Raw genomic sequence first — 26,980 nt, 5'->3', positions numbered from 1 at the left:
AGAACAGCAGGATCACGCCCTGAGCCGAAGGCAGACGCTTAACCGCTGTGCCACCCAGGCGCCCCCCAAAATAATGGATTTTTGGGGGCGCCTGGGTGGCTCAGTTGGTCAAGTGTCTGCCTTCAGGGATACTGGGATCGAGCCCTGAGTCGGGCTCCCTACCCCACGGGGAGTCTGCTTCTCCCTCTGCCTCTGCCTGCTGTTCCCCCTGCTTGTGCTTTCTCTGTCAAATAAATGAATAAAGTCTTTTAAAAAATAATGTATTTTTAAGATTTATCAAGCTCTGTCCTAAGTGCTTTGAGTGTAGTAATTACTTTAACCTCATGGCCACTCCGTGAGAGGCTGACTTTCTGACCTTATTTGACGCGAGGCAACCAGGGCCCAGGGAGGGGACCCTGCCCAAGGTCACAGGGTAAGGGCAGAGCGCTAGCCCCAGGGAGCCTGCCTCCAGAGCCTCCGGTCTTAGTGAACAGACAGCAGTTCGTTCTAAGTGGGGCATCATGGGAACAGAGGTATGTTTGAAAAAAACGAAAAAAGGCTTAAGTGACTGGCCCACAAATCTAGTTGTCCTGGGAGTGATTTGAGACGAGGGNGGGATCACGCCCTGAGCCGAAGGCAGACGCTTAACCGCTGTGCCACCCAGGCGCCCCCAAAAATAATGGATTTTTTGGGGCGCCTGGGTGGCTCAGTTGGTCAAGTGTCTGCCTTCAGGGATACTGGGATCGAGCCCTGAGTCGGGCTCCCTACCCCACGGGGAGTCTGCTTCTCCCTCTGCCTCTGCCTGCTGTTTCCCCTGCTTGTGCTTTCTCTGTCAAATAAATGAATAAAGTCTTTTAAAAAATAATGGATTTTTAAGATTTATCAAGCTCTGTCCTAAGTGCTTTGAGTGTAGTAATTACTTTAACCTCATGGCCACTCCGTGAGAGGCTGACTTTCTGACCTTATTTGACGCGAGGCAACCAGGGCCCAGGGAGGGGACCCTGCCCAAGGTCACAGGGTAAGGGCAGAGCGCTAGCCCCAGGGAGCCTGCCTCCAGAGCCTCCGGTCTTAGTGAACAGACAGCAGTTCGTTCTAAGTGGGGCATCATGGGAACAGAGGTATGTTTGAAAAAAACGAAAAAAGGCTTAAGTGACTGGCCCACAAATCTAGTTGTCCTGGGAGTGATTTGAGACGAGGGGCATGGATGTGGCATTGTCTGCTGGTGCTCTGTGGGAAGCAGTCCTCCAAGGCGTGGGGACCATGGCGCGCTCCTACCTGTCGGCCTGGGTGGACAGCGTGAGCACGGCCTTGGCGGCGCTGCTCCCGGTCATGAGGCTGCCCCCGCGGAAGTCGGAGGCCCGGCCGCGGCTGCCTTCCCTGACCAGTTCTTGGATGGAGAGGGGCTGGATGACAGGGGCCGCGCTCAGGGAGCTGTCCGGCTCTAGACTCTGCTCTGGGGCTGAGCCCTCACGCTCAGGGTCCCCAAGGAGTCCAGAGCCCCCTGACGCCTTCTGGGGCTGACTGATGGTCAGAGGGGGCTGAGAGGTGCCGTCGCTGAAATGGGTGTGCTCCAGTGTGCCCACGTATTCACAGACCCTAGACAGAGGCACAGACGAGTGTTAGGCCTTGCAGCCTCAGCAGGCCAGCTCTGTACAACCCACAGTAAGAGAAAGGAACCCCAGCCAGCTTTGCAATCCGCCCCCCCCCCGGGCAAATTCCTTTCTTTTCTTGTCAGAGCCACCACCCCCTCTCTCCCTCACTATCCATATTATTATTATTTTGAGTTGGACTAGATGACTTGGAGGTGGCGTAAGGATTCCTCAGCTTGTCTTCCCCCATGCTGGGAGAAAGGTGGGTAACAAAAGCCCTGTTCATCCAGTTCCATCCTGTCCAGCTTACTGCTTATTTGGACTTTGGCTGCCTGAGAGAGTTTTCCCAAGGGGCCCTCAACCCCTCTCTCTGGTGCTCTGATGAGGACTCAGGAAGTCCTTCTTTGGGATCCCAGCGTGAGTGTGCGTGTGGCTGCCAGGCCCCCCGGCCTCAGTGGGCCCTCTCGAGGCTCTGCCCAGCCACGTCCTGACTGGCCTCCACAGCCCCTATAACTAGTGCTGGGTGCCTTAACGACAGCAAACACGGAGGAGTGTCACAGTGTAGGGTTTAACTGCCAGCTTCCACACTGTTTGTGCCCAACGGACCCTGGGACTAAGATGGCTCATAAGAGGCCAAGTATCTCAGAAGAAGTCCGGTTACTGATAAAGACCATCCTGGATAATCCGCCCTTGTGTTCTATAATCAGGCAAGGTTTTGATTCCCTCTAAAATGCTCTGATGCAATTTAAGTCATTTTCTTTCGCCTGTTTTGCCTGTGAGAGCAAAGAAGAGCAGCAGGACACCAGTCTCCACGCTAAAATCCATTTTGCTCCAGGCTGATTCATACTGGCTCCTTCACATGTTCCTCCCAAGACAGGGTTTTCAATCCCTGAACGATCAGCATGCTTCTCTCTTTGAAACCCAACAGACACTTGCAGCTGTATTTGCTTTGGGGGCATCAAAGCGAACCCAGATCTGGCTGGTGCTCGGGGCGAGAGCTGGGTGCCCAGGCCCTGCCCCTGACAGCGCCATGGCTGCTCAGCTAGAATTGAGCTCGGTGGTGCGAGGCGTCGGGCGTGCGTGGAGGCAGCGGCGAAGAAACAGCCCGGCCCCTGCCCCGTGCCTGCACCGTGACACTGCTTCACTGTCCCGGGTCTGCCCAAAGCCAATGCCTGGAAGACATGCTTTTTGTCTTAGTCGTGCGAGGACTGTGGAGCTATCACTGCTCTGTCTTACAGGTGCTGTGAACTCAGTAATAACTGATTGGGGTTGGGGGCTCTTGTCACGCACCTGAACACGTGTGGCCAGCAGTCTGGGTTGTGGCTTCCCATCTCCAGGCCTACGCTGAGGATGGCATCCATGCACAAGACGTGGGCGGTGTGCAGCCAGACGCCCTGCAGCTTCCCGATCTGCTCCAGTTTCTGCTCCACTTTCAGTTTCACTGTGCCAGAGAGACATTCGTTAGTGCAATGGTCCCAGAAGGAGCCAGAAAGGGAGAAAGGATGAAAAGGAGAGAATGGGCTGCCCTGCAAGAGCAAAAGGGAAACAGCAGATGTCAGTCAATGTCACAGGCACAAGCTCCTCAGTAGCTGGTACTGGGGTTCAGCGTGCAAGCTGCCCAGCCCGCAGGCCCCATGGACGCTGGGGAGCCCAGCTCAGCAGCTGCACAAGCTGGGTGGATCCTCGGCTGGTGAGTGGGGTTCTTCCAGACCCACCTGTGGGTTCTAAGTCAGTTACAGCAGTGAGGATGGGCTTCTCGTGCCGACCTCCGCTAAAGCCGTTTGTGCCCGAGCCCTTCCCCCACCCGTGTGCTCACACTGATAAGACAGAATTCCTGGCAATCTGCGAGTTCTCTGAGGTTTATTTCATGTCATATGTTCGTGATGATGATCACCTAACACATGTGTGTATGCTCTGAGCACACAATGACTGCTTTCTAACTGAAAATCATCAGATTGTTCCACTCCCCGAGTTTATGTTTATATTCGTAATCTTCAAATAATACTTTTTAAATTGTAGGTGACTAATGAGAAAGGATGCAGAGGGTAACTTAATATGTCAATTATGCAAAATGCCAAGGCAAGGCCAAATGGCAACATCCTCCATGAATAAAGGTTTCAAGTCATGGAAGACAGCTCTGGTGGGATATGTGAATGATGGTCCAGAACCTAGAAACACAGCACGCTCACTTCAGAGGAAGCCAAACCATACTCCTGTTGTAAGAGGCAAACTGAGTTTTAGCAAAGCATCATTTGTCTCATGGATGTGATACTGATTTCTATATTTTATTTGTATATAATTTGAACATCAATTCTGGTTTTATAATTTTTAAGAACTTTAAATGTAGGGATTTTTATGTAATTCATGGTTGTGTATAGTAAATATATATACTAGATAATCATCCACTTCATTGGCTAACCGATTTTCATAAGTTAAAAACCAACTCTTTCCAGAGTTCCCAAAGCTCAGGTTTTTCTGTTACAAGAACAAAGTTTTTCTGAAGCTTCTCTCAGGGATTTCCTCCATTTAATGTCCCTCTTCAGAAAACTGGCTATTCTGCCTTTTCTCACTATAACCTGAGGGGCCTTCAGATGGGTACTCTGTGATGTGCCAAAGCAAGTGGCCAGATGATGACAGAATGAACGGCCCAGCCAGGTGGGCCTCTGGTGTCCTGCAGGACTTCTGTTAGCAGCCAAGAGCACCTTCCTAGTCACTGGGGGCCAGGGTGTCTCTTGTCTCTACTGGAGGCACTCTGCAGGGTCAGCCGTGTAAAAGAGAGCCACGCCTGTGATCCAGACTGTGACCCGGCCTGGGATTTTGTGATCAGCGGCAAACGTACGCTGTGCATGACACAGGGAAGAGGGACAGGTATCTACAGACCGCACACAAGGCACCAGGTCGATTCTGGCCCTTCAGCTGTTACCTTGTGCTATGGCATCACTGGGTTCTTGGACTTCCTTTTCCTCTTTTTCTTCCTGGACACAGGAGGCAGCTGCCATCTGGGCAAGGGCTGAGGCGCAGTTAGCCGCAACTCCTTTAGAGACGACAAACAATCACCCCTCACTATTTACCAAGCAGGGCCCTTCCAGAAGCCTTGTTTCCCACTAGGGCCATTCCCAGAGTGCTCCTCAGGGACTCCCCCCGGGCCACAGGTCAGGGGACGTTACTCCCTCTGGTACCTAGAGCACAGCTCAGCCGTGCTGCTTTCCGCAGCCCATCAAGGCTCATGCAGATGGCGTCGCGTTCCTTTTGATTCTGCTCTTTGATGCCTTCGGCTCCCAGAATGAAGGCCAACCCTTTGGAGCTTCCCGCCATTCGGCCAGTCAGCGGGGTTGATAAAGTATCGATCAAGTTCTTCCAGCAGCCCACCAGAATATAGCGAGCAAAGGCGACACCTAGAACATGAAAGGGCATGCATCACTTTCCGACGGCAGAAACACCCCGGCAGAGAATGGCATGGGATCTTCTGACCATCCAAATAGCAATACTGAGTTGTAAGCAATTCTACTGCCGGAAATATAATTTAATGGGTATTGGATTGCATTTTTCTTTGTGTTTATAAATAATGAATGTTGCATCATCAGCTGGATGTTGCGAAGTAACTTCCATCAGGCACTCTTTTTCTGATGGGACAAGATGTTAATTCATTTATGTCACCACAGAAAGCTGCCACGTAATGATTTAATTGCTGGTAACATATGTGATGTATGTAAATTCATAAACTCAAGACCCAAGTCATTACCTGCCACTGTGGAGTCATCAATTCTCCTGCCCTGGGTGAAAGGAGACTCGGTAGAAGCTGAGGCCATCAGCTGGCCCCCAATCGCACTGCTCTCTAAGCCATCAATGTCTGTCAAGGAAAAAGACAAGGTTTTCCCTGATTACAACACTCCAACCCAAAACAAATGGCCACCACAATATTCATTTTTTCCCAAACAGACATCCACTGGATCTTTTATGTAGCAAGAAGGCAATAATTTTTAATCAGAATGTTAAAATTTTTGTTTTATTCTTATAGTACATTTTTTCCATTGCTAGAAGAGTCTACTGTTAGACCATTGTATATTTTTTATTTTAAAAAAGGAAGATAAAACTCTGCTATGTCTGTTGTTAGAAAATCTATTGATTTAGAATATTTTGATGTCTGAATACTCCTTTTATCCAGAACAGTGGCATTATTCCCAAATTTTATATGTGCAGGTTGCCCCAACCTGGATTTCTCTTTCAGAATTTCCTCTTAAGAATGAAGAGGAGAAGAAAAGAAGAAGAATAGTATCTCTGGTCAGATGATCACATAATCTGATTCCAAAGTACAACAATCACTTGATAATAATACCTTACAATTTACAAAGTGTTTTCACATTTAGATCTTCCTGACAACTCTAAGCAGGTAAGCAGGGTAGGTATTATTTTTCCCATCTCACTGACAGAGAAATACATATTCAAGGTAGGTAAGCTGCCCAAGGCCATGGGGCTGGTAAAGGAAGGAATCAGACTTAGGCTTCATGTCTTCTGATTCTCATCTGGGCCTCTTTCCATGACATCACATACTCTATCCAGCTCACTACAGGAATCTTAACTCTCCTTCCTTTGAATATTTGTTAAAACAAACTCTCATCTCTTGAATTAGCTCAATGAGCCACTTCTTACTATATTAGCAAGAAGAGGCTGGCCTAGGATTGAGAAGCCTTAGCTCTGAATTAAGTAGCCCGGTAGCCACGGGCTGTACTGCATCCTCTGGGCCTCGAATGTCTCAGTGGAAGGGAGGGAGCCACTCGAGAAGTGACCACGGAATTGGAGCATATGTGTGTGAATGCAGCTACCTTAGCTGAATACAACCCAGGGAGGGGATGGGAAAAGAGGGTAGCCGAAGTTTATTCCTTGATTTTAGAACTTGACCCTCACCAATAGGATGAGACTTCTCTGCATGGTGTTTGAAAATGATTTCATTATAGCCTTGATTCTTACAGTAAGTCCAAGAAGCCTAGAGACTTCTGGCAACACAGCTCTTCGAAAGTTGCAAAGACAGATCTTAAAAGTTCTCATCACGAGAAAAGAAAACTGTAACTATGTAAGGTGATTGACATTAAACTTATCATGGTGATCATTTTGCAATGATATATATGTTATATATATTATATATAATCATATATATAATAATTATTATATATAATCAAATCATCATGTCATACAGCCTGGACTAATATAATGTTATATGTCAATTACGTCACAATAAAACTGAGGAACAAAAGCAGGGAGAAATTTGAATGGCTACTAAAGTGGGAACAGGCCAGTTTCACTGATGTTAATTTGACTTACAGTCAAATGGTCTTAGGACATTCACCAGGAATTGCCATTTCTGAAAGTTATAACGTTTCCTATATGCTAGGTAATGGACTGCTGAATTCAAGGAATGTGAAGTTTATCTAAGCACTAAAACTCCACGGTTCTATAGAACACGTCTACAGGACATCAGGAATGGCCAGTTTGTACAATGTTGATGGTAAGATTGCTGCTATTGCTTTTCCTTGCACAAAAGTTCAGACAGAAGCTTCCAGGCTCCAGGTTAACCGCTGCTCAAATTCATTTGCCATTTCATACCTGGAGCCTGCTACAGAGAATCACGGAATTTTATTTTGTAGAATTTGTATGAAAAAGTCTATGTTTTTCTATTGTCTTCTGTCTAGAGCACTCTCCCACGGATGCAGCGCTGAGCTTACGGTTCCCTGATAAAGAGGCGGCGGACGGGCAGGAGTGCATGATGCACGTGGCCACGGTGAATGGCCTGGTACTTGTTCATTTTTACAACTGCCAAATGACTCCCTTTGTTAAGGTTCAGGTAAGAGATTCACGGAGATTCATCCTGGCAGAAACTATGGTATCTGAAAATTAAAGCTGGCATGTTTAGGATCTTCACCCAAATTCTAAGGCACTTTAAGCTCTGGGCAGTGCCTTCAATGCCTATTGGAGGGATTTTACAGGGAAAGATGGAAACCACGCACAACTTACTGGATACCTGAATAAATGTCTCACACATTTATGGAGTCCTGTATTCCAAATGGATGGAAAAGTTATCATGATTAATCAAATACAAATGGGTCACCTGTCCAGTGATCCTGAGAGTTAGGGACCTAAGCCTGGCTTCTCCCAGTTGCATCCTAGTTCTAGAACCAAGACTCCAAATGCCAGCCAATGACCAAGGCTCTGTCTGCTGCGGACAGACCTCAATATGTGTCTCGACTCCCTGCCTGATTCCTAAAGAGCACCTCAGCCCAAATTCCTCATTGTTGCATTCTGCCTGTCAGTAGTCTACTCTGAGCCTTTGTAAGAGCCCCCCAATAGCGGCCGTAGGTAACATAACATTGCCTTTGGACAACAGATTCCGCCTCCTCCCTGGACTGTCCTGCCCCAGCCCCATGGTGCTTCTGCCCATGTGCCCTGCCTGGTGGGGAGCCGCGCTGAGCTGGGTGCGGACACGTGACATGATAGAGAGGACAGGGGAGGTATCCGGCATAGGGCTGTGCCCTACCTATTCTGTCAGCCGGGGCCATGAGACGATAACTCGGATCAGAAGCCAGTCTGGGACCTCAGATCACACACAAGACGAGCCTAGAGCTAATATACGAAGCCTACACATGGCCGAGGTCTTGAGCACTCCCTGGTCTTTACCTGACACTGTAGTTAAGCCATGAGAAGCCACGAAGGACTGCATTCACAAAAACAAAACAAAACAAAAAAAACCACACACACAACAACAAAACGCATCAAACCCCCCAAAACCCCCTGCTTTATGACCACACCCTATAGAGCTCTCTATGCTCTCATGTAAAATTTCTAATAAACAGGATTTTAAAAACTCTGGACACTGAAGACAAAGATGATGGGCAACCTCTTGGCATTATTTTTAAATTCTTGTATAGCCAGGAAGGGAAGAGAGGACCTCTGAGGTGGATAGGAGATGGGAAGGAAGCCAAGATTAAAATCAAGCATTTTACATTTCTGGCAAGTTCAGGAGTGCTAAATGATATCAGGTTATCTATTAGCATGTGAGAGTTTCCAGGAATAATTCCGGGCTTTCTGCCCACAAAGTACTTCATATCCCTAGGAGAGGCCCGTAGCTTTCCCCTGACAGACACACGTGCTAAGTTGCCCTTATCTAATGGCACACAGTGAGCCCTCGAGGGTCCCACGTGAAAAATAGAACATTCCTATGAGGCGAATTCATGACGTTTCCCTGGAACCGCTACCAGTTGGCAGGGTGGCTCTGCGGGTGTTGTTTCAAGGCTGGCTTCTCCGAAAGGGGCTTTGCAGTGTCCGCCCTCCCTCCCCGCCGAGGGCCACGGAGCCGTGTGAGAAGCCACTGACCAGTCAGCATGGTGATGAGGGGCAGGCTGTTATCCTCTGGGCTTCCCCAGTAGCCAGCTTCTCCGAGCATGTTTCTGTCGAGCACCTGATGGTAGAGCTCCTCGATCCAGGTCTGGGAGAACACCATCAGCCCCCCGCTGGTCTGGACCTGCTTCATGAACTCTTTCTACAGAGAGGAGCACACGAGAAGGTGACCAGATAGGGTCCCCTGCAAACAAACACGTTCTGCTGCCTCTTCTCTTCACAGGTCTCCTACCTCAGTCAAGGCTTGTAGGAAAATGAAACCTTTTGGATTGGGGGTGCTGGGTGGGGGGTGTTGGTAGTTAAGGGAAGAGGGAACCAAGATGGGAAAGTCCTAAACTTTATGAAGTTTACTTATGATATCTTCTTAAGAAAGCCTGTAGAAGGATTAGGAACACTGCATCTCATATCTTCCCTCATTGATGTGTGCGTGTGGGGCGGCATTAGAAACGGGGCAGAAATATGAACAGAGCAGCTCCCTCTCGCTGCCCCAAGGGCAGCAGAGATGGAAGGCGCATCCCTGAAAAAGCCCACGTGGCTCAAGAGCTACTTGATTTATACCCACGAAGCCACCAGTTACCCTTGGGAATTTATAATTTATCAAGCAAACAAGTGACTGCTGGGGCCCTTCGTGAAGCTCCGTGGACTGGGGCTCACAAGCTGGTAGTGGGCCAGAGCGGGAGCCACTCGGTCTGGCACGGCAGCCAAGCACAGCACAATCACCGTCTTTCTCGTTCCACAGCTTACACGAGGTGCTCTTACTGACCACTAACTAGCAAGCTTGGCTGTGGGTTATGAGTAGATCGGAGTACATTCTGGAAGACAATGAAGAGAGCTTGTAACAGCACGCCTTGATTTTCAGTCAAGGGGACCATTCCCTGCGCGTCTGTTGTTTGAACATTCTGATCACCTGCTGTGGAATGTGGCTCACACACGTGTGTTTAACAATGCCGCTGGGGGACAACATTAGGCCATTGGCGGGCAGCCACTTCCAGGCACATGGGTCCTTCCCTCCCAGAGCAAGGTGGGTAGCTGTGTGGCCCATCGCACTATGCCAATGGCCCCACATCCCCTTCCGCCCTCCACGGCCCCGCAGACACTGCCCCATTCCACGTTAGTGAGGGACAGAACCCACTGTGCATCCCTCCCAGGACACTGGCGCCCGGCTCTCCAGCCACCTGTCCTTGGAGGGTCCGACGGAGACCGCTCACCATCATGCCCGGCGCCAGGGTGGGCCGCTTCCGGTAGTAGTCGCCGTGGGACAGCTTCAGGTTGAGCAGCAGAGCGCAGTGCGCGGCCGTGTACAGGCTGTCCGCGTTCATCAGCATCTGCAAGCTGAGGCTGCCGCTGCCATCGAATCCGGGGGAGTGCATCATGCCTACGGGAGACAGGCAAGACACCTTTGGGGGTGCAAACAAGGTGTCCAGAAGGCTGGCTTATGGAGAGCCTGGACCCGATCCTGGGGACAGGAACACGCATCTTGTAGCCACCCCCGTACAGCAGCTCCAGCCGGCAAGGAGCATCGTGAGGGTCCCATTCCTCCACCAGCCTGCGGGGGAGGAGCGTGCGCTCCGGAGTGAATCTACCTGGGTAAATCTGGTTGAGCTACTCCCCAGCTACTTTGGTAAAATCACTCAGACCCCCACGTCTCAGCTTCTTCACCTATAAATAGGCAGAATAATCAACTGTGTCCCTCTCCTGCTGAAAGTCTCCAACGACTTCCCATCACAATATGAGAAAACCTTGACTCCCCTCCTCTTTCCTCCTCACTCCCCACAGCCACCTGGACCTGTGCTGCTGCTCAGAGCCCACCCAGCCTGGTTCTGCCTCAGGACCTTGCCATGTGTTCTTGCCACTCCCCAGAAGGATCTCTCAAGAGCTCTGCAGGCGGTGCTCCCTTCTTTCAGGTTTCTGCTCAAGCATCAGCTTTACAGAGGTCTTCCCTTTCAACTCCGTCTACCACTACCACCACCCCTGCGACATTGCTCCACTCACCTTGCACTGTTTTCATTGCCTCGATGTCTTTTATTCTACCCAGCATTGTATTGACACCTCTTTATTGCCTACTGTCACTACTATTATCTACTGTCATGTGAGATCTATGAGAGGGCGGGACTGTGTTAGTTGTGTTCCCTACAGAATCCCCAGGGCCTAGAACAGTGCCTGGCATATAGAAGACCCTTAAACAAACATTTGCTGAGTAACAGTGAATGAACACATTTGTTACACAAACTAGATGTGAGAACGCATGTAAGACACTTAGTGCTGTAACTCATAAATACGTACTTTTTAAAAAAGTAACGTTACTCAAAAAGCAAAGCCGAATTCCCATATGACCCAGTAATTACACTCTTATGTATACGGTATGCCCCCAAAGAATTAAAAGCAAGGATTTGAGCAGATCCTTGTATGCCAATTTCACTGCAGCATTATTCACAATTGCCAAACACGGATACAACTGCAGTGTCCATCACAGACGAACGGATTGACAGAGCGCGGAACACGCATACCACGGAGTTCAGATCCATGCTACACCATGGATGAATCCTGCAAATATGCTAAGTAAAATGAGCCAGGCATAAGATGGCAAATGTTGTATGATCCACGTAGATGCGGTAGGGGCAAGAAGAGGCAAACGTAGAGAGACGAGGTAGATGAGAAGTTACCAGGGGCTGGAGGAGAAGGCTTTCTCTTTGGGATGATTTAAAATAAAACTTCTGAGAGTAGTGGTGACGGTTGTACAACATTGTGGATTTAGGGAGTGCCATCGAATCATACACGTAGAAATGGTAAAAATGGCAATTTTAAAGTTTTATAATATGTTTTTATCCCAATTGAAACAAATACTAATGTAATATATCAAAACCACTGAATTGTACACTCTACATGGGTGAATTGTATGGTATGTGAATTTCATCTCAATAAATTTTATTTCAATAAATCTCTTAAATTAGGAAACAGCATTTCAAAAATACATATAAAGGAAAAGCCATTGGTTCTTCTCTCATTTTTTCTAAATATCATTTTATGTTTCATAAGGTTTTCATTTTGAAGGGCTCCATGTTCTATACAAATTAACCGAAAGAAAAAAAACCCAAACAACTATATCTCATAGATGGGCTTTGAAGATGGGCTCATTCAGCCAGGGAGAATTAGTGCCTTGTTTAAACTTTTCACAGAGAACATGGGAGGACAAACATGTCTCAGGTTGGCTTCTCTTCATCTGGTCCTAGGTCAGCCTCAGTGCTCCATTTGGTCCTGCACACACTCTGATGCTAGATTTAGAAACGGGCCCGCTGAAATATATGCATGCAAATGACACATGTCCACACAATCTTCATATGCTTAAAATTATCCTTTGATCAAAAATGTACCTCTTCTATGAAATGCGAGTTTTCAAAACTAACAGTCAAATACATTGGAAATACAAATTTGTAATGGGAATGGTTACTTATATCCCTGTGGATTTCTTAGTGAGTATGCTAGCAAGAGGATATGGGCCAGAAGAAGCTTTTGAAGTTGAAAAATCTTCAAGACTTCTGCTATATTTGAGAACTCTATAAACATTCTTTAGCGGGAGCTAAGTATACATGTTATTCCAATAAAACCACTTTACTCAGTCAAATGTTAGGCATCTCCCCTGCCTTCCTTGAAGAACTTTGCAGCTGTTACGAGAGATTTATTACTGAGGGCACTTTGTGACCATAGGCAGAGGTGCATTTGTAAAAGGAGGGTCGAGAGCGGGATTTAAAAACGACATCCTTGAGGCGCCTAGGTGGCTCAGTCAGTTAGGCAGCTGAATCTTGGTTTCTGCTCAGGTCATGATCTTGGAGTCCTAGGACTGGGCCTGTGTCGGGCTCCATGCTCAACGGGGAGTCTGTTTGAGGATTCTGTCTCTCTCCCTCTCCTTTTGCCTCTACCCCCTGCACACAAGCTCTTTCTCTAAAATAAATAAATAAATCTTTAAAGAAAAAAGGACATCTTTGGACAGGACATGGGCAGTGTGTTTCTGCCGTGATGGTCCAGAGGAACACTCCAGACTCTTAAGGTCCTGGTGGGGTTGGTTCTAGTCTCCAGAGAAGATAAAGGATAAAGGTCTCCTTCTATGGTAAATAGAAAGCAGGATTCAGCATTGTTGCATATTTACCTATCCTGGATCACAGACGAAAGGAATATTTGAGTCTATGAACCAGGAGAACAGTATTTGCAAATGGCTTTGGTCTCAGGCATCAGCAATAATTTCTTTAAAGATTTTAAAGCCAACTACCATTTTTACCTTGGAATATGTTTTGGAAAACCGAGCACATACTCAGATGCTGAAAGGGAAGAAGGCCGCTGGTACGTCTGCTGACACAGAGCCCCAAATCACTAGCAGAGGGGTGACGATGTCCCAGAAGGACCAGTGGGTATGCGGAGTTCTGAAATGATTCATCAGGCTTGTTAGGAGCCTGTTGGCACTGGCCTCTCTCTCTCTCGAGGCAGGCTAATTTCTTATGTTACAAGGAGCTGGCAAATTTGAGAATAAAACAAAAGGATGTATAATCTATCAACTTACGGAAGACACTCATTTTCTTGCCATACCAGACAGAGTTCAATGGTGATGTTAATAATGGAAATAACACAATAGCTATAATTTATTAAGTGCTTTCTAATTTTTAGAACTGACCTCTTCTCATACTTTATTTCATTTGACATATAAAGTCTATATTGATTGCCTTCCTTTATTTTACCAGTAAGGAAAGTGCCTCAGAAATATTAAAGTAATTTGCCTAGAGTTATATAGCTAGAAATCAGCAAAGTCTTTTGGGGCCAAACTTCAGGTTTTTGCACAACGCCATGCTGTACTTGTTTCTAATGTGGAAGGATCGTACTCTATCACATCCCCTCTCAAACAGAGACTCGATTTTAAATTCATCCTCTGATTGGGTTCATTGAATTGTTATAAATTTAGAGTGACAAACTGTAGGAGCTCTGACCTTTAATGCATTCTGGCTACTTCTTTTTTCCAGTGCCCTGTAACTAAAGTTCATTCTTCTCCCTCTATAATTAAGATGTTCTTTACTGTCAGGAACAGAAGGATGGGTCACTTGCTTGATTGCCTACCAGCAAAAGACTGGATACAAGATTAGCATAAATGACTTTGAAATATCTCCTCCATGTCTTAGATAATTTACTTTGTCTTTTTAAATAAACATCAAATACTTATGCCATTTAACAGTACTGGAAAATACAAAAAATAAGGGTAATTAGTCCCTGCTTCTCCCAAGCCCCAATGATACCCATCCCAGCAGACTTACTTCCTTGAACATATTGTGTGGAAATATAATCACAAATGAGATCACACTACACACATTGTACTATGACTTGGTGCTTTCTTAGCAATATATGTTAGGTATCTCTTTTTATTCTATTTTATTTTCTCAGAGAGACTGTTTGTGAGTGGTGGGGGAAGGAAAGAGAATCTTAAGCAGGCTCCATGCTCTGTGTGGAGCCTGATGCAGGGCTCGACCTCATGATACTGAGATCATGACCTGAGCTCAAATCAAGAGTCAAATGCTTGACTAACTGACCCACCCAGGTGCCCTTAGATATCTCTTGATATTAGCACTTACAGATCTATCTCATTCTTTTCAAATAACTATGCATATACCACTGCATGGTTGGCGTGTGATTTATTTAACTAATGCTCTCTTGGTAGACATTTACGTAGTCTCAGTTATGACAAAAAGCTGAAATGATGAAATGACTTTTAGCACTTATGCAAGTGTATCTGTGGGATAAATTCTTTAAAGCAGACTAAAGACATATATAAAGTTTGATAGATATGGCCCAAATATCTTCCAAACAGTTTTATACCAATTTTTCTTCCTACCAATGGTATTAAGAACACTGTTGTACCCACTCAGCAATCCTGGGCATTATTGACTTTCTAAACCTACATAATAATAGTATATGATTTTTGGTTGCATTTCTATATACTAATAATAACAAAGTCACAGAAAGAGAAATTAAGAAAACAATTCCATTTATAATTGTCCCCAAAAGAATGAAATACCCTGCAGTAAACTTAACCAAGGAGGTGAAAGACCTGTACTCTGAAATCCATAAAGCAAACACTGATAAAAGAAACAGAAGGTAACACAAATAAATGGAAAGATACCCTGTGCTCATGGATTGGAAGCATTCATATTGATAAAATGTCCATGCTACCAAAGCAATCTACAGATTTGACACAATCTCTATCAAAATACCAATAGCACTTTCATAGAACTAGAAGAATCCTATAATTTTCACGGAACCTCAAAAGAACCCCAAATAGCCAAAGCAATCTTCAGAAAGGTATCACAATCCCAGATTTCAAGATATACTACAAAGCTGTAATAACCAAAACAGTATGGTACTGGCACATAAATAGACATGCAGATCAACAGCACAGAACAGAGATCCCAGAAATAAATCCATGCTTATATGGTCAATTAATATACAACAAAGAAGGCTCTAAGAATATACAATGGGGAAAAGACAGTCTCTTCAGTAAATGGTGCAGGGAAAACTAGACGGCTACATTCGGAATAAAATTGGATCACTTTCTTACACTAACTCCAAATGGATTAAGGAGACATGAAACCATAAAACTCCCAGAAGAAAAAGAGGCAGTAATTTCTTTGACATTGGTCTCAGCAACATTTTTCTAGATATGTCTCCTCAGGTAAGGGAAACAAAAGCAAAAATAAACTATTGGGACTACACCAAAATAAAAAGCTTTTACACAGCAAAGGAAACCACCAACAAAATAAAAAGGCAACCTACTGAAGAGGAGAAGATACTTGCGAATGATACATCCAATCAGGGGTGGAAATCCAAAATATATGAAGAACTTACACAACTCGACACCAAAAACAAAAATAATCTGATTAAAAAATGGGCAGAAGACCATATGAATATACATTTTTTCCACAGAACACGTACAGATGGCAAACAGATGCACGAAAAGACACTCCACATGGCTGGTCATCAGGGAAATGCAAACCAAAACCACAGTGAGATACCATCTCACACCTGTCAGAGTGGCTAGCATCAAAAAGACAAGAAATATCAAGTGTTGGTGAGGATGTGGAGAAAGGAACCCTCATGCACTGTTGGTAGGACTGTAAATTGGTGCAGCCGCTGTGGAAGACGGTATGCAGGCCCCTTAAAATACAAAAAATAGAATTATCCTATGATCTAGTAATTCCACTACTGAGTGTTTACCCAAAGAAAATGACAGGGGTGAAAAATACGCACCTCTATGTTTATCGCAGCATTATTTATGATAGTCAACCAAGTATGGAAGCAACTCAAGTGTCCATCCATAGATGAATGGATAAAGAAGATGTGATATAAATATATTTACATACACACATAATGGAATATTATTCAGCCATTAGAATAATGAGATCCTGCCATTTGCGACAACATGGATGGACCTAGGGGGTATTAGGCTAAGTGAAATAAGTCAGAGAACAGCAAACACCTGTGATTTCCTTCCATGTGGAATCTAAAACACAAAACAAACAAATAAACAAACAAGAAGCAGAAACAGATTTGTAAATACAGACAATAAACTGATGGTGGCCAGAGCGGACAGGTGGGGGATAAGCAAAATGGGTAAAGGAGAGTGGGAGATAATGGGCTTCCAGTGATGGAGTGAATAAATCATGGGAATAAAAGGTACAGCACAGGGAATATAGTCAGTGCTATTGTAATAGTGTTGTACGGTGACAGACGGTAGCCACACTGTGGTGAGCATAGGATAACATACAGATCTGTCCAATCACTATGCTATACACCTGAAATTGCTGTAACACTGTGTGTCAACTTTAATTAAAACAAAAAGATTACACTATTTTACTTGGTAATGTATTTCTTTAATTAAGTCTATGGTTCTAATTTTTATATAACATTGCTATTTTATTTTCTGATGTTAGAAGTCATAAGAAAAAAATGTTAAGGGGTATGGAAAAAGGTACAAAGAAGAAAGTGAAAATAATCTGTAATTATATTATCCTGAGGTAAGTATTAACATTTGAAGTTAATTTTGAATCCTTTTAAAGTTACATTATGACCATTAACGGTATCATTAAATATTCCTTAGAAACATCATTAATTTTAAACAGCTACATAGTGTCATAAATGGATACAGTAGAACTTATTTAACGTTCCCCTTATTTTTGGGCATTTAGGTTATTTCTAGTATTTCTGCTGTGAAGTATGTTATCACATACATTTTAATATAGAAATCTCTGCTTGAGTTTCTGCTCCCTTGGTATATTCTCTCAGGAGCCAATGAGATGACAGGCTTCCATGGGTGTCTACCTGTTAGGACTCGGAAAACTGTCCCACATTTGCTGGGCTGCAGTCTGTGACTGTTTTTCTTCTCACAGCCAATCAACTCCAGAGTGTTCTGTGTTCTTGACCAGAGCCTCCGATTCACGCATCCATTCGTCACTCCTCCATCCACCCACCCTCCCTCCCAGCAGGCACAGTGCGGTATCAGGAAAAGGTCTCTGGGGCCAGACTATGTAGGTTTCTACCCTGGCATCACCACTTCACAGCTGTGTACCTTGTTTGACTTACTTGACCTCTTTGTGCCTCAGTTTTCTTACTTATGAGGATAATAATACTACCTACCCTATGGGGTTATTATGAGTATTAAATGAATTAATATAGGTAAGACCCTTAATCAATGCAGGGCACACAGGAAGTGCTATGTTCGTGTTACTTATTATCATCCTCGCATATGCATATAAATGCTGAAAAATGACTCCAAGGAAAGACACCAAGATACTCCAGAGGCAACCTCTGGGTGGTGTATAATTATGGTTTTTTGTCTTTATATTATTATATTCTCCAAATTTCATATTCCACAAATGCCAGGGAATTGGAGGAAGATTTTGTTAGACTACTTATTCCCTAAACCTGCTTCCGGAGTACTCCTCTTCCTCCCTTTATAAAAGCAAACGAACAACTCCACCAGCAGCAGCCATCTTGGTAAAGGAGGAAACCTTAGGGAGAAAATCCCGTTAACAATGGTAGGGCGGGAAGACAGGAGCGTCATCACAGAGCGCTGCACGGCCTACCTCAGATGCAATTTAGGGGAAAGGAACTGAATCTTAAACACCTGAGTTTTCTTCAAAGGCAAACAAACCCAACCCTAACAACAGAAGCCGGGTAACATATTAACTTGTTGATTTGAGGTTTTCTTTTGTATTTTACCTTTGTATCCCACAAAGATATTGAGTGAAATTTGTACTACCAGCTCCAGGAATGGTTAAATCACAGGGCCAAAACGGAAGCTGGCAAGAGCATACTTGCCTTCCTGGTTTCGTATCCACAAGCCCAGAGCTCCCTTCAGACACCGTGGCCCACTTCCAGAAGGCAACGAGAGGAGAGAGGAAGCAGCGAGGCAGAGAAGGGAGACCCCCAAATGGGCTGGGGTTGGAGGTCTGTGGCTTCCCGCTGCCTGGCAGTGTGGGGGGCATTGGTGGGACCCCAGAGGAGAACATATGATGGTGCCCAGGGGCACCCAGCCTTGCCAGAGCAGTCCAGGGACCATGTTGGCAGAGACGTAGCAAAATCACAGGCCATCAGGGAGCCTGTGGACAGTGGGGGCTCTCTGGCCATGAGAGAGGAGAGAGGCCTCCCTGTCCAGATCCCACGTAAGCTCCAGCTCCTGGTTTTACCCTGGAATGGGGACCTGAGGTCTAGCATCAAATGTTTGGCCAGCCAGGCTGGCTGGGAGTCGGGAGTGAGGTTTGTTCTAATTCAAAGAAATAGGTATTTCTCGCATAACTGAGATTCATCCTTGCTGTACTATCTTTTATGAAATTTGGTACTTTATGGACATCACATTGCTTGTAATAAGCCTTGTATGTGGTCAGAGTGAATCCCAAGATTGTAACTGAACACCGCTAATCTAAGGAATAGCGATCCCAAAGCCAGCGAGTTCCTGTGCCCCTCTCTTCATTGCTGTGTGAGGCTGGCTCTGGCTTTATCATCCCCGAGGACGTCCCACTTCACACAGATGGCACTCGGTTCTACGCGGCATGAAGAAGGAATTTCCACAGCTGTCACAGCTCATGTCCACTCCCATCTTTATAAAATGCATTTTGTTTGGATGTTTTCAAACTCCCCCACCGTAAAAAACTTTCATTGCTTTCAAAGGAAAGGCTCCCTTGAATCGTGTGGAATTAAGGGGGCTCATTTCAACCGGATGTTAGTTGTCTGAGGACGGGGGTCCCTGAGAAACGCTGAGTGAGTCTGGTCTCAGCCAACAGAACAGACCCTGATAACAAGTCCGGGGCAAATGCTCGATGGGAGCTTAGGACAAAATAAGGTTTAAAACTTTTGACAACAAAGTAAATAATGAGTAAAATATCTGGGTTATCACTCAGGGAGACTCTCTCTTCTCATTTTCTGTTGTTAACTTTTAAAGGTTGTCTTGGATGAACAAAGGCCATCTGCCTTCTCTCTTGTCCCTGCAGGGTACAGGTGTTTCTCTTCTACGAATCTTTCATCTTGGAGGTGATGCTTGCAGGGGGAGAGAGCACTGGCTCAGTGCAGAAGTGGGCCCCGGCCAGCATCTAGCAGCTTTGGCTGGTCCACAGCAATGGTCAATGTGATCCATTAAACCACAGCTGTGACCGAGGAGAACGAGCTTATTGGTAGCAGGACCACAGCGCAATGGGTCTGAAATGTATAAAGCTTCTAATTGGTAAAAATACTGTGGAAGTCACTAGAACTAAAAAGACAAATGACTAACACAGTTATAGACAATTACTAAAAATTATATTTGGAAACAACCAAAATATTTTGAAGTCTCTTTTCATTGTATTGATTATTCCTACATGTAAAAATTAATGTCACAACATATTGGGTCTGATGGAACAGTTTACTGACCTCTAAAATTTAAGCAGTTTACAACATCCTTCGGGCCACATTCTGGAGCCTAGTTCAGAGCACAGTGAAGCTTCTCTATAAACGTTGAAGTGATGAAGTGTCACTGAGTGTGTGTGTGTGTGTGTGAGAGAGAGAGAGAGAGAGTGAGAGAGAGAGAGAGAGGAAGAGACATACACACAAAGCATATACTAGTCATGTTCAATAAAACAATAACAAATTTAATGATGATAGCATAAAAGATATTAAGGAGAAACAGAATTTTTAAGAAGAGTATTTACACAGTATCTTAGTATTTCAATGAAGAATGAATTTCACGCATGTGTGTGTGTTCCTGCACACAAATCAAATATCCCAACTTTACTTTTGTATTTAATTCCAAAAGGAAAAGCATTGAGGAAAAAAATGTTGGGTAGCCTTAAAAATAGGTATTTTTATGTCTTGAAAAGAATCACAGTGCAGGTAGGCGAGCTGAGAAATTATATGCGTCTCTTTCTAAACTCTAGATAGGTTGAGAAGTCCAGGAGTATTAGTCCAGGACTGAAAGGTCTTTATCTCTGCTGGTGTTTACGACTTTGGATAATTCTCAGATTAAAAAATGTCCTTCCTTAAATATACCTGAATTAAAGTGTCTTTTTTGTGTCCTTTTGACAAAGGACAATCTGGTCAGTTTCTTAAAGATACTTATGAAGCTACCTCTTAACAGTCCAGCACTTAGCTTCTACCAAATTCCAGTAACTGGGCTAGGATTTTTCTTGTAAACATGTGTGATGTGTTCTTTGTTGGAAGACAGAATATGTGTTAGACATTTGGAGCCCGCCAGGGCTGAGAGTACAGAGGGGGAAGGTAGATGCATTCCCAAATAACTATGACAGATGTGGTAAGGGCAACAGCAAACACACGCTCAAGGCTTAGAGGTAGAAAAGCGAACGGTGATCTTGACTTTTAACAGTTCTGTATTCATTCTCAGGGTTAGTCCTTTCTATGTGAGCGCAAGCCCCGCAAAGTCTATCCGCCTCAGTAGTCTGTGGTCAAGAGACCCTCGAACGTCAGGGGAAGGCACAGGTGACTCCCTGGGAGTCAGGCACTCAGTTATTCCTGCCATAAATGTTTTGCACCCATTATTGCTTTCTTTCTGTAGTGCTGTGAGATCATTGGTCTCTGCCCATTTCCTGGCACAGAGCTCCTAAAATCCTCACCATGTCCTAAGTGATAAGAACACTGGAAGAATCTCTCGTTCTAGTGTTTGTCTTTGACCTCACCCTGACTCCTAAAACCCTTGTAAATGCCTAAGTGGTAAGAGTGCCAGGAACAGCTTTTGTTCTAAGGAGGCGACTCTGGGTGGGCTGCTGGCTGGGGACTGGCCACCAGGAAGCCCCCACAACGAGCAGACGCTGACATACCCCACACTGGAAGTCCAGGGGACTTTACACAGCCCACATCTGATTCAAGACCTCCTTTAAAATAGTTTACATACTGATACACCAAAAGTGCATTGCTTTGTGAGTTTTAGCCGCAGCGGGGTAGAAGCATACTAAGAACTGAATGTTCTGAGAGTCAGGCATTGTCCTTTTGTTTCTAGAATGCAGGAAGTTCTTATTCTTTACTCTGCACCACGTCCATCTATCAACCTCACAATATCCCATCCCATCCACTGCCTACAATTCCAAACACCGCCAATAAGTCTTTCACTCCTCTGTCCTCTTCAAATATAAGAAACCCGATTAAGCTGTTTTAAGCACTTCAAACTACAGGCACGAGGGTAATTTCCCATTTCAGCGAAATGCTCTGAACACCCTTACTGACTGTAGCCAACGCCGTTCACCAACCTGAGCAGAAGGTAGAGGCGAAGTTCTGGAGGGCGGTGTCCACCTCTTCCACGCTGGGCAGAGCCAGCAGGCGGGGAAGGAGGCTCTCCAGGGACTGCAGGAACAGCCTGGCGCTGTGCTGGTCGGCCTCCTGGTTCTTCAACAGTTTCAGGGACAGAGCGGCAGTCCGCAGGGACCGGTGGCCCAGGCAGTCCCGAGGGGTCTGCTCTTCGTCGGCCAGGGAGCCGTTGTCCGACCCGATGTCTGACACATCCGACCTCCCTGAGTCCTTCTCCGCCGCCATCGAGTACTGATCACAGGAATCGAATTCGGTCCGTGAAAGGTCTTGGTCATCTACGCTGAAATTGCTCTCGCTGTACCTGGAGCCGTAGGACCTCATCCTGCAGTCCACCGACAGGAAGTTCGTGATGTCGGGGAAAGCAACTGTGTGGCTTCTCTGCACCACGTCTGGCTGGTCGACGGCTTCAGGCTCCGGCACCTTACTCAGGATCTCCTTGCTCTCGGGCACGGCTGGCGACTTGAGGCTGCTCTTGGGGTGGTCCGAGTGCTCCTCGGGCGTCGTCTGGCCCAGCTCGCCCTCCAGCGTGGTCTGGCCCGTGTCGGTGGTCACGCTGATGCTGATGTCGGGGCTCCTCTCGTTCCCCAACTCCCATGACGTGTGCTCCGAGGACAGGACGCGCCGTTGCCAGCGGAAGTCGGCCTCGTTGATCTCCATGGAGTCCCGGCTCCACTCGGCGCCGTCCTTCAGCTCCTCCAGGCGCAGCAGCAGCAGCTGGACCTGGCCTTCGCTCAAGCCCTTGCCCTGGCTGAGCTCATCCAAGGCCCCGAGCAAGGTGCAGACGCAGGACACGGCGGCATAGCATGCTTCGATGCCGCCCTTGATGCACGCTTCCGTCATGCCATCCATGATGCTAAGTGTCCAAAGGAGAGAACAACAGTGTAAGAAATATGGCAGCATGCTCCAAAACGAACAAGATGTGTTAGCCTGGTGAACAGGACCGTATTCAAAACAGATCCTCTGATCTGCGTGGAATTAAGTGGTCTGGGCCAAGGAGTACATGAAGCAAACATGTTCAGGCTGGCAGAGGGAAAGTCCAGATAAAGTGGCTACCTTGAGTCACATTCTCTCTTGGTTGGCTGGTTTATTTGGACATGCACAAAAATTCCAGATGGGCATTTATAATCTCCACAAGGACAGGGGACAGGCACTGAATAATCTCACTTTGTATTATGTTCCGTTTTTCAAAAAGAAAGTAGTTACAATGCCTATATGATAATGAGGACATCCTCTATAAAACAATCATGTTCCAGAACAGATGCATGTGAATACAACTATTACAAATCAGAAAACATTCAGTTTTCTTGGGGGGCCTCATGTAAAAGACCTTATATTTATAGTACTGTGATTCAAAACGTTTTTCATAAAATAACCCCAATGAATAATTGTGTGCATTTCATTTTGCACGCTAGGTTTACTTTAAGCCAATATGAAAATATGGAAAGTACATGATCATAATACATTGAAATAAGATTTCTCATATGGCTTGTGGGAACATTATTAAACAATAACATTCCACATGATGCAGATTCATAAAAATTTCAGGGATTTAAAAACAAGGTCAAATGTATTCAGAGAAACAGTCTTCGCCAAGCAATAATAGATGGAAAAGGGGAATGCAGCATACAGTTTAAGAAGATCCAGATGAGACTTTCTTTTTGAAATTGATCTTTTTCTAGATTCTGGTTCAGTGGAGCTGGGTCCTGCCAAATCACAGAGACGCTGTGGGCTCCCAAGTAGCTTTAAGAAAAAGGCAGAAAAATAACAGTATAGTGAATATCATAAAAAAGCACAAGGTTTTAAAATTCTGAGCTCAAGTAAGCATGTACTTTCGAGAAAGTGAGTGATACACTCTAAGGAAAACACGACTACTTGGAACTACACATCTTAATAAAACTGATTTGGTATTCCTCTTGTCATTGAGTACACATTGGGTTCTCAGCTCCCCATCTGAGGACTGTCCTAGACAAATCAAATTTTCTAAGAGATTGTTTCAGAAAATTTTATAGCACAGAACTATAAAGCACTTGCATCTATGCTCTTTACTGAGAATGGCCTATAATTTAACTTCCCTGTACTCTCTTTGTCTCATTTTGCTGTCAAAGCTGGTTAGTTTCAAAAGCTGGACTGATCAAGTATACATGGAACATTCTTCAGGATAGATCATATGTTAAGGCACAAAACAAGTTTTAAATTTAAGATAACCGAAATCATTTCAAGCATCTTTCCTGCTTATTATGTTAGTCACCATACAGTACATCATTAGTTTTTGATGTAGTGTTCCATGATTCATTGTTTGAATATAACACCCAGTGCTCCGTGCAGTACGTGCCCTCCTTAATGCCCTTCACTGGGCTAGCCCATCCCCCACCCCCCTCCCCTCTAAAACCCTCAGTTTGTTTCAAGCATCTTTTCTAACCACATTGGCGTGAAACTAGAAATTAAGTACAGGAAGAAAACTGGAAAATTCACAAATATGTGGAGATTAAACAGCATGCTACCAAACAACTAATGGGTCAAAAAAGAAATCAAAAGAGAAATGAAAAAATACCTTGAGACAAAAAAAAAAAAGAAAGAAAGAAAAGGATGTATAACATTTCAACATTTATGGGATGCAGCAAAAGCAGTTTTAAGAGAAAAGTTCAAAGCAATAAATGCCTACCTCAAAAAATAAGAAAAGTCTCAAATAAATAATCGAACGTTAAACTTTAAGGAACTAGAAAAAAAAGAACAAGTGAAGCCCAAAGTTAGCAGAAGTGAATAAGAAAGATTACAGAAGAAATAAATGAAACAGGGGCTAAAAAATAATAGAAAAGACCAATGAAACTAAGAGTTGGTTCTTGGGAAAGATAAAATTGACACACCTTTGGCTAGACTCACCAAGAAAAAAAACTCTGAAGATTTAAATAAATAAAATCAGAAATGAAAGAGATGTTACAACTAATACCACAGAAATAAAAAGGATCATAAGAGAATCCTATAAACAATTATATGCCAACAGATTGGACAACCCAGAAGAAATGAACACATTTCTAGATATATTCAACCTAGGAAGACTGAATCATGAAGAACAAGAGTATCAGAACTGCCCAATAACTAGTAAAGAGATTGAATCAGTAATCCAAAACCTCCCAACTAACTAAAGTCCAGGACCAGATGGCTTCACCAGTGAATTCTATCAAACATTCAAAGAAGAATTAATATCAATTCTTCTTAAACTCTTCCAAAAAATAGAAGAGGAGGGAACCCTCCCAAACTCATTTTAAAAGGCTAGCACTACGCTGGTACCAAAACCTGACAAAGATACCACAAGTAAAGAAAATTATAGGCCAATATCCCTGATGAATATAGATGCAAAAATCTTCAACAAACTGTGATCAAACTAAATTTAACCATGTATTAAAAGGATCATACACCATAAACAAGTGGGATTTATTCCAGGGATGCAAAGATGGCTCAATGTTCGCAAATTACTGAAGCGATACACAACATTAACAAAATGAAGGGGGAAAAAAAGAAAGGTCATTTCAATAGATGCAGAAAAAGTATTTCGACAAAATTCCACATCCATTTATAATAAAAATTCTCCAAAAGGTGGGTGTAGAGGAAACACACCTCAACCCAATAAAGGCCACTTATTACAAACCCACAGCGAGCATCATATTCAATGGTAAAAAACTGAAAGCTTTTCCTCTAAGATCAGGAACAAGACAAGGATACCAATCTCGCCGCTTTTATTCAATATAGTACTGTCAGTCCTAGCTACAGCAGTCAGGCAAGAGCAGAAATAAAAGGTATCCAAATTGGAAAGGAAGATGTAAAACTGTCACTATTTGCAGATGGCATGGTATTATATATAGAAAAGTCTACAGACTCTATAAAAAAACTGTTAGAACGACTGAATTCAGTGAAGTTGCAGGATACAAATCAGCATACAAGAATCTGTTGCATTTCTATACACAAACTATCAGAAAGAGAAATCAAGAAAATAATCCTATCTACAAAAGCATCAAAAATAATAAAATGACTTTCTGATCGGCCATCTGCCGTGGAACCACCGCCAAGATGCAGATTTTCGTGAAAACCCTTATAGGGAAGATTATCCCTCTCGTGGTTGAAACCTTGGATACAATAAGAAATGTAAAGGCCAAGATTTAGGATAAGGAAGGAATTCTTCCCGATCAGCAGAGACTGATCTTGGCCAGCAAGCAACTGCAAGATGGATGTACTTTGTCTGACTACCACGTTCAAAAGGAGCCCACTCTTCAAACTGTGTTGAGACTTCATGGTGGTGCTGAGAAGAAGGAAGGAAGAATAAGTCTTACGCTACTCCCGAGAAGAGTAAGCATAAGAGAAATGGCCAGTTAAACTGGCTGTTCTGAAATATTACAGGGTGGATGAGAATGGCAAAATCAGTCTCCTTCTTCAGGAGTGCCCTTCAGATGAATGTGGTGCTGGAGCTTTAATGGCTGGCCACTTCGACAGACGTTATTGCAGCAAATGTTGTCTGACCTACTGCTTCAACAAACTAGAAGACAAGTAATTATATGTGGGTGAATAAAAGACATGAACTAACGTTTCAAAGAAATAATTAAATGCCTAGGCATAAATTTAATCAAGGAGGTGAAAGATTGGAATACTGAAAACCACAAATGACACAAATAAGTGGAAAGATACTCTGTGCTCATGTTAAAATGTCCATACTACCCAAAGCAATCTATAGATTTAACACTATCAAATTTTCAATGTATTTTTCGCAGAAATAGCACAAATAAACCTGAAATTTGTATGGATTCCTCAAAAGACCTTTGGAATAGCCAGAGCAATCTTGAGAAAGAAGAACAAAGCAGGAGGCATCACACTCCCTGATTTAAAATTATATTACAGATCCCTCCTACATTGTTGGTGGGAATGCAAGTTGGTACAGCCACTCTGGAAAACAGTGTGGAGGTCCCTTAAAAAGTTAAAAATTGAACTACCCTATGACCCAGCCATTGCACTACTGGGTGTTTACCCCAAAGATACAGACGTAGTAAAGAGAAGGGCCATATGCACCCCAATGTTCATAGCTGCATTGTCCACAATAGCCAAATCATGGAAGGAGCCGAGATGCCCTTCAACAGATGACTGGATTAAGAAGCTGTGGTCCATATATACAATGGAATATTACTCAGCTATCAGAAAGAACGAATTCTCAACATTTG

General features: G+C 44.4%; 1 protein-coding gene and 1 pseudogene across 1 annotated transcript in view; one reads left to right on the top strand and one right to left on the bottom strand.

The window, feature by feature from the left end:
- ARFGEF3 (ARFGEF family member 3) overlaps positions 1 to 26,980 on the bottom strand; it is a 182,910-nt gene that overhangs the window by 58,546 nt on the left and 97,384 nt on the right. The window contains exons 11-19 of the mRNA XM_034670783.1: positions 23,404 to 23,516; positions 21,719 to 22,629; positions 10,166 to 10,332; positions 8,934 to 9,099; positions 5,311 to 5,418; positions 4,748 to 4,963; positions 4,492 to 4,602; positions 2,859 to 3,009; positions 1,255 to 1,575 (exon numbers count right to left, since the gene is read on the bottom strand). Coding sequence (XP_034526674.1) covers positions 1,255 to 1,575; positions 2,859 to 3,009; positions 4,492 to 4,602; positions 4,748 to 4,963; positions 5,311 to 5,418; positions 8,934 to 9,099; positions 10,166 to 10,332; positions 21,719 to 22,629; positions 23,404 to 23,516 — 2,264 coding nt within the window. The remainder of the gene's footprint in view (positions 1 to 1,254; positions 1,576 to 2,858; positions 3,010 to 4,491; positions 4,603 to 4,747; positions 4,964 to 5,310; positions 5,419 to 8,933; positions 9,100 to 10,165; positions 10,333 to 21,718; positions 22,630 to 23,403; positions 23,517 to 26,980) is intronic.
- LOC100474258 lies at positions 25,766 to 26,319 on the top strand (annotated as a pseudogene).

Source organism: Ailuropoda melanoleuca, chromosome 10 (assembly GCF_002007445.2).
Source record: "Ailuropoda melanoleuca isolate Jingjing chromosome 10, ASM200744v2, whole genome shotgun sequence".
In the NCBI taxonomy this organism is placed as follows: Eukaryota; Metazoa; Chordata; class Mammalia; order Carnivora; family Ursidae; genus Ailuropoda; species Ailuropoda melanoleuca.
This window is presented reverse-complemented; position numbering and strand designations above follow the sequence as displayed.